Source organism: Emydura macquarii, unplaced genomic scaffold (assembly GCF_026122565.2).
Source record: "Emydura macquarii macquarii isolate MOO-44397 ecotype Brisbane River unplaced genomic scaffold, CSIRO-AGI_Emac_v2 contig_3661, whole genome shotgun sequence".
Taxonomy (NCBI): domain Eukaryota; kingdom Metazoa; phylum Chordata; order Testudines; family Chelidae; genus Emydura; species Emydura macquarii.
In genome coordinates, this window is record NW_027133798.1 from 71,370 (window position 1) to 78,922 (window position 7,553).

Genomic DNA, 7,553 nt, shown 5'->3' on the forward strand with positions numbered 1-7,553 from the left:
CTATGGGGCACGGGGGCCGTACCTCCGCCCCCCGCTCTGCCCTCCTACCCCAGACTTTCCGTGCACCTAAATGCTCCACGTTTTGTGCCCCCCCCCCCCCCCCACACACACACCTCGCGGGATATAACAGACCCACGTGTCATCAGCAATGGGCTGACACGATTCCTGCCCCGCCGCCCGAATTTGTCTGACGCGAAGCCTCTGCTCATAACCCCGCACGTGAGCGTCCGGCCTGAGCTGCCTGCGAGGAAGGGCTGCGCTGCTCCGGGTTTGTTCGGCAGAGCTGGTGCCGGCAGCAGGAGTTCCCTTGTGCCTCAGTTTCTCTACCTGGAGTCAGTGCCTGGGGACAGTTCCTTGCTGGGACTGGCCAGCGGCAGCGGGGCTGAGATTTCAGACAGAGGGTTTCCCTGGGTGCCACCGGTGACCGGCTCTGTCCCGGGAGAGGTGTGAAAACACTCCGCTCTGCAGACACCGAGACCCCGCCTCACCGGTTCCTGCTCTGACTGTACACAATGTTATGTAACACAAACAATAGAGAGGGAAAGCCGTGCACTCTGCATTCTGTGTCCTAACTGACATAAAGATATTTGGAAATGTAGGAAAATACGTGCAATATGTATAACGAATTTCAATCGCTGTTCTGTTATTGTTAACAGCGCGACTCCAGCCGCGACTAATCACCATTCCTTGTTTAAATCGAATTACTGCGTGCTGAGTTCATCGCTGGCGTTAACTGCACTGAACTGACAGCCCCCGGCAGACGTCGCCCAGGACAGACGGTGTGACCCCGACGATGGAGTTTCTCTGGTATCAGTAGAATTCACCCGATAGATCTGCAGGACCCAGATGTGAAGGTGCAGAGTGACTCACTCTGGCACGGGACCTCTTCTATCAGCGCCTGGAGCAGAGAACTGGAGCGTAGCGAATGTGAAGCGGAGTTTGCAGAAAGGCTCCGGAGCAGATCCCGCAATCACAGGCTGGTCGACCTGGCGTCAAAGGCCGGAGTAAAGGCCGGAGTGATCCGACACAGAGACTAACGCGGCGCTTTGTTCTCAGCGGCCAGGCCCTGCAGCCTCCGCCCGGCCCAGCCGCTCTGCCAATGGCCCCTTGCATCCCTCCTCCAGCCTGGTGCCTTAACCTCGCCGAGCCGGTTCTGCCCAGACACCGATGACGAACGTCCTCTGCCTGCGTCCGGATTGGAGGCCAGGCATAGACATCTGCAGCACTTTGGAAAGTGAAAGTCACATTGGGTCCGTCTGCTCTGGGGCTGTCAGGCTCTCCCAGTCCAGCTGCCCTGAGCCCCCCGGGTGGGGTGACCAGACCTCCGGATGTCCTCGGGATAGTCCTGAACTGCGGGGCTTTGTCTTACACAGGCCCTATCGCCCCGCACCGCATTGTTCACACCTGCTATCCGGTCACCCCATGGCGTGGGGGCTGCTCCTGGCGCTCTGCGGGGCAATCCTGGCACCGGCCGCGGCTGACGGTGAGTACGAGGTGGGGCAGGGCTGCAGGGTGACCCCCGGCTGGGGGTGTCACCGTAACGGACAGAAGGTCTCGCTGTAACACAGCGGCGCTCAGCCTTTCCAGACTACCGTGCCCCTCTCGGGAGCCGATTTGCCTTGTGTAGCCCAAGTTCCAGCTCACTTAAAACGGGCTTGCTTCCAAAGCCAGCCAGAAAAACACCGAAGTGTCAGGGCTCCTGAAATGTGGCCGGCTTTCTCCTTCCTACCCTAGAACTATCCAGTACATCAGCTGCAGTGTAAATGGTGTATGTGCATTGTGTGTCTAGCACAGAGAGCAGTGTAAACAGAGCACGGTGTGAAACTGTGCTTTGTACTGACTGCGCCAGTGCTTCTTATGTAGCCGGATGTAAAACTAGGCAAATATCTAGTCTCCTCTGGAAGATCTCTGCGTACCCCCAGGAGTATACGTACCCCTGGTTGAGATCCACCGCTCCAGCTGGGCTCGGGGACGGCGGGGTGGCACCCCACGGGGATGTTATGCAGGAGCTCTGGGGCATGAGCTCCTTTGGGCCGGGACCGTCTCTTCGTTCTGGCTTTGTACAGCACCTGGCGCAGCTGGGTCCTGGGCCAAGAGAAAATACTCTTGAGATGCTCTGGGCTCTTGATACTAATTTTCCCAGATACAGAATGACTCTTTCTGGCCTTGAAATCTACGACCCTCCAGCCCATCCCCTTGTTCTCTGCCATAGGCGTTAGCCCCTCACAACCCTCCCATCATTCTTTGGGGAGTCATCCAGAAATCTCCAACATGCCGCCCAAGAACCACCGCACCACCCCTAGGGCTGATGTAAAACCAGGGTTACTGAGCACAGGACAAGGAGCTGGCCCACCCTGTGGGAGCAGAGGAGGAACTGGCCCATCGACCCTCATGGGCAGTGGTGTCGTGATAAAAACAGTAGTGGGTAACCTAACCTCAGCCTAACTCCATGTCCCTAGTGAGAAGCGGGTGAGCTCTGGTTACCTCTGATACCCCTGCTCCGGCAGTGCTGGGCAGTTGCCTGGCTGTGGGGTAGAGGACACCGGGCTCAGCTAAGGTGGAAACAAAAGCTACTTATGTTTCCAGGAGCAAACGCACATCCCACCCTTTCCTCCAGCCCCAGCCATCTCACCGTCCAGGCCATGGCGTATGGCAGACGCCCTCCAGGAACCTCTGGGGGCTGCTTCCCCTGCACAGTGGGAGGCTTGTGATTGTCCCCTGCCTCTGGCACAAAAAGGGGGAACAGTCCTGAGAACTCCACAGCCCTGCAGGGCTGACCCGTTAATTTCCTCTAACTGGGCGTGTCTGCATACGCGCACCGCAGGCCCTTTGTTTTCAGCTTTTATTTTCTTTAAATTTTCCTGGGAATTTTTCAGTGTTACAAACACTTAAAAAAAGGGGTGAAAACCAGTGCCAAATATTAACATCCCAGTTTTCTGGGTCAATATCAGGATACAACTGGGGGATGGGGGAACAGAATAAAAGCAACAAAGAGGGAAAAGTCTGAGTATTGAATGTCAAAGGAATCTAATGCTGTGGTTTATTTTAATGAACTGCATTTAATGGTGTGTGTGTGTGTTTGTGTGTATGTTTGTGTGTGTGTGTGTAACTTCCTCTCCATTGCCTTACACTAACAGACAGCCTCACATTTACTCTTGGACTAATTTATTATTAATATAAACACAACTACCTACGGTCATAGATTTCTTAATATCATCAGCATTTCCGTGCACCTGAGTGAGCCAAAATTGGGGTGAAAATAAAACCCCCCCGAATAACAGCTTCTGTAAAACCTGGGAATTGTTCAGTAAAAAGTCAGTTAAAACTGAAAACAAAGTGTCTTACAAACCTTACATGCATCCACACCCCCTCCACACGTGTACACACACACAGACCTCACAGACACATGCATACACACCCTGCATGCTCACCACACACCTCACACCTCACACAGGCCACAGACGCCCCAGGTTCCGCTGTAAGCAGTTTGCACATCCACCCTTCCCATCCTCAGGGCATTTGCCCATGGGGGGAGCTCTTTAGGGGGAATGAACCCCCCTGACAATGTCTGACCCCCCCAAACAAGCCACCGACTTTCAGAGGTGGGGGCTGAGAGATCGTCCTTCCTGGTTCCCCCTTGGCTCTGCGCAGTGTGTTACTGACAGATCCCAGCTCGTCCCTCACCCCAGATGGGGTGAGGGCAGGGGAACATGGTGGGGGGTGAGAGGTCTCTGCTGGTCCCACTGGGGTGACCCTCTTCTTGTCCCCCAGCCCTGAGCAAGGGAGGAAGCCGCTGCATGACTCAACCTCTCTCCTGTTGCTTTAGGGCACCATCGCTTGGCTGTGCTAGTCACAGCAGTCATCAATGAAGAGGGGACTTACCACTTCCTTATGATCGCCCAGCTGGATGACGTGAAGATCGCGTACTACAGCAGCGACACACAAGAGGTCAGACCCACCCAGCAGTGGGCAACACAGGCCTTGGGTGCTGAGTTTTTCCAGGAAAAGACCCAGCAGTTCTGGAGGCACGAGGAGAACTCTAAATCCGATACCAGATGGTGGATGCAGCTGCACAACCAGACGGGCGGTGAGTGTCTGAGAGTTGTTTTTACTGATGGACACAAGAGAGCTGCCTGCTCAGAATCAGTCCCATCGGGGATCAGGGCCTCACTGAGCGAGGTGCTGCCCAAACCAGAGCTGGCTGAAAAATGGAGTTTCTTCCCACAGAAAATGTATTATTCCTGGAGGGGTTTTCATTCCTGATTGGAAGAAAAAGTCAGAAATGGCAGATTTTCCATGGAAAGGAAATTTTTGAGAAATTCCATTTTGGGAGAATCCCAAGCAGGGACCTGGGCAGCGCTGGGAGCTTCCCTTTCGATTTCTCAACAGAAAATCAATGTTTTCTGGCCAAATTGACATTTTCTCACAAAAAATTACAATTTTGTGGAAACAGCCTTTTCCATCAGTGGAGAGACTCCAGGCAGGTGTCCAGCCCTTTAATCCTTCTTGTGACTCTTCTCTGAATCCTCTCTTGTTTATCAACATCCTTCTGGAGCTGTTCACTCGCTCGGCACAAGCCCTGCCACACTGCTAGAGACGGTAATGGGACAGTGTCACCGTCTGACCAAGCGCCCCTCTGAACCCACCCACCCCACAGACACGTTTCCCTGATCTCGATGCACGGCCGGAGCTCTATCCCTCCCTCGCAGGGATTCACACCGACCAGGTTCACGTGGGCTGTGCCCTGAGCGGCCAGGCCCCCGTAGACCCGAGGTTCCAGTACGCCTACAACGGGAGGGACTTCATCAGCTTTGATAGCCAGACGGGGACGTGGGTCGCAGCCGTGCAGCCGGCCTTCCTTCAGAAACAGCGCTGGGAGACGGACAAGACCTGGTCTCAGTATGTCCAGTGGTACCTGCAGCACGAGTGCCTGGGGACTCTGCAGAGCCTGGTGCAGCAGGGAAGAGCGGTGCTGGAGCAACAGGGTGAGCAAGCAGCGGGGAGCTGTCATGGGGAGTGAGCAATGGGGCACAATGACTCCAAAGGGACTTGGGCAGCTCCAGAAGGGGCAGTGTGGCCTGGTAGATAGTGCACTGGCCTGGGAGTCAGGACCCCTGGGTTCTAGTCCTAGTCCTAGTTCTGTCACTGGCCTGCTGGGTGTAGGGTGACCAACTGTCCTATAAATGGCGGGACAGTCCCACAATTGGATCCTTTGTCCCACAACAACTACACAGTGTCCCGCAAAATACAGAGTCAGAGCTGGGGTGGAGGCCAGCTGCAGGGCAGAGTTGTTTACCTCGCTAGCAAGCTATATATGTAGCTATATCAATAGTTTCCAGCTAGCTCAGGGGTGGACAAACTGCAGCCCGTGGGCCGCATACATCCCATCTGAGCCTTTCATCAGGCCCTCCAATTGGGCCTGGCTAGAGTGCAGCGCCCACCATAATTTCATACCCAGATGTGGCCCTGAGGCCAAAAATTTTCCCACTCCTGAGCTAGCTACTGGATGCACACTTCGGTTAAATGCCTTGTTTTACAGTCTATATCGTCCCGTAACGGCCTGTTTTGCTACAGGGTGAAATTAGTGCTCTTGGTTACATTTGAGGGATTGATTTATTTTAATGTCACCGTGTCCCGTGATGTCCCGCAAAGGAGATCATGCTGTCCTGAAACTGGACTCATGTCACTTGGGTGACCTGGGGGCAGGGGCACTGGAACCGGGGGCGTGGGAAGCCAGAACGGCCATGCCCACCCACTTTTTTACATGGACATGGTTTAGGGAAGGAGACTACATTGTCCCCCCAGACTGCAAGCCTCGGGCAGGCGCGAAGCGCAGCCCTGCTGGTGTGGCCAGCCTCTTCCCGGTGGGGGGGCTGACATGGGCCTTCGCCCTCTTCACCCATAAGGCCCCGTCCCTGTTCAGGGCTCCATCTCTGCTCCTCCTCTTCCCCCAGAGGCCTCTGGCCAGGATAGAAGCTGGAGCTGGGCTGTGGTAAGAGCCGCCCAGAGAGCCCGGGCTGTTGTGGGGAGCCCCGGACCCTCCACCAGGCCTGTGCTGGTAACTACCCAGTTAGGCTACACCAACGTGAGCAGTTTAAGTGAGTCTGCAGAGGGGTTTTACACCTGATTGGTAAATAGAGCTGATTAATCAATGTAAATGGGTGCAGACCAGGTCTCACCCACACATGAGTACTCGACAATATGCTGGGCTTGTATTTCCTGCCTGTTACATGGTCCCAGTTCCTGGCATGTGGCTCACGCGCTGTGTCTTCCTTCCAGTGCCCCCCGTGGTCTCAGTTTCCCGCAGAGACACCCCCAGCGGCTCCGTCACCCTCTCCTGTCGCGTCAGTGGCTTTTACCCACGTCCCATCCACGTCTCCTGGGTGCAGGATGGAGAAGACATCCTGGTGGAGACAGACTCCAGCGGGATCCTGCCCAACGCCGATGGCACCTACTACATGCAGTCATCCCTGGAGATCTCCCCGCAGCAGGAGGACAGGCACCACTACGCCTGCCGGGTGGAGCACAGCAGCCTGCCAGAGCCCACGCTCACCTGGGGTAAGAGTGGGGTGACTGGCAGGGCCCGGAGGTGGGGCACAGCCCTACGGGAATCACAGAGATGGGGTGAGGCCCTGCAGCAGACGGGTCAATATCCCTGCCCATTGTCAGTGTGAGCTGTGCTAGTCTGGGTATTCGTGTGACCCACAGAAATGGCCAATCCCTCAGTGAATATCATTGTTCCTGGCCACAGTGAGGTGGCAGTGAGTTCCACAGGCTGTTGACATTACAAGGGAAGGGCCCGGTTGCTACATGGCATGTGTGGTGGGCAGTGCCTTGCAGAGCACCTGCCCCCTGTGCCCAGCCCCACTTCCCTCGCAGCTCAGCTTTTCCTCTCCCCAAGAGGCCAGCTCTCTGCAGACCTGTGTCCCCCCAGCATCCTTGGGAGATGTTCAAGGCAAAGGCCTGTGGCTGCCCCAGGAGGAAGGCCCCAGCGGGTGCTCCCCTTGCTGACCTGTGCCCTTCTCCATCCACAGCCCCTGGGAAGAAGGGCCCCCTGCCCCCCGGGGTCCTGGCTGCCATCGTCCTGGCCGTGCTGGTTCTGGCTGGAGCCGTAGGGGCCAGCATCATCCTGTGGAGAAGGAAATCAGCAGGTAGGAGCCGGGATGTGGGGGGGTCTGGGGAGTGGGGCAGCCCAGCCAGCCCAAGGGGGAATGGCTCCTGCCACTGCCCCCGAGGAGAAGTGGGACAGAACCATGGGGAGGGCCAATGGGCCCCATGTGGAGGTGCCATGACCCCCGGATCACTGTGGCCTGGCCCTGCTGTGGGCAGAGTGACTCTGTCATTGGCTGGTACCATGCATCCTGCTGGGGGGCACTGGGTCGGGCTGGTCTGGGCGAGATGCAGTGGGGGTCACGGGGAGCCCAGTGTCTGGGGAAGGTGGGGTCAGGGTCACAGTGGGGGAGGGGTCACCTGCTCCCCTGCACTGATTCTCATTCTCTGCTTGTGTTTCAGGCCCCACCAAATCTGACTACGCTCCGGCAGCCAGTGAGTAA

The 7,553-nt window shown here is 56.4% G+C and overlaps 1 protein-coding gene across 1 annotated transcript; it reads left to right on the top strand.

Moving 5' to 3' along the window:
• The first annotated feature begins 1,306 nt into the window (after window positions 1-1,306).
• On the top strand, window positions 1,307-7,553 carry LOC137145837 (class I histocompatibility antigen, F10 alpha chain-like). The gene is made up of 6 exons (XM_067536777.1): window positions 1,307-1,483; window positions 3,827-4,087; window positions 4,710-4,985; window positions 6,280-6,558; window positions 7,035-7,151; window positions 7,513-7,553. Exons 1-6 carry the CDS (start codon window positions 1,423-1,425, stop codon window positions 7,551-7,553), a joined length of 1,035 nt encoding a protein of 344 aa, XP_067392878.1. The 5' UTR covers window positions 1,307-1,422.

Excerpts from the sequence above, each read along its gene's own strand:
- LOC137145837 (XM_067536777.1), top strand. The coding sequence starts at position 1,423 with ATGGCGTGGGGGCTGCTCCTGGCGCTCTGCGGGGCAATCCTGGCACCG. Across the intron at positions 1,484-3,826 it reads GGCACCGGCCGCGGCTGACG|GGCACCATCGCTTGGCTGTG; the intron begins GTGAGTACGAGG and ends CTGTTGCTTTAG. Across the intron at positions 4,986-6,279 it reads AGCGGTGCTGGAGCAACAGG|TGCCCCCCGTGGTCTCAGTT; the intron begins GTGAGCAAGCAG and ends TCTTCCTTCCAG.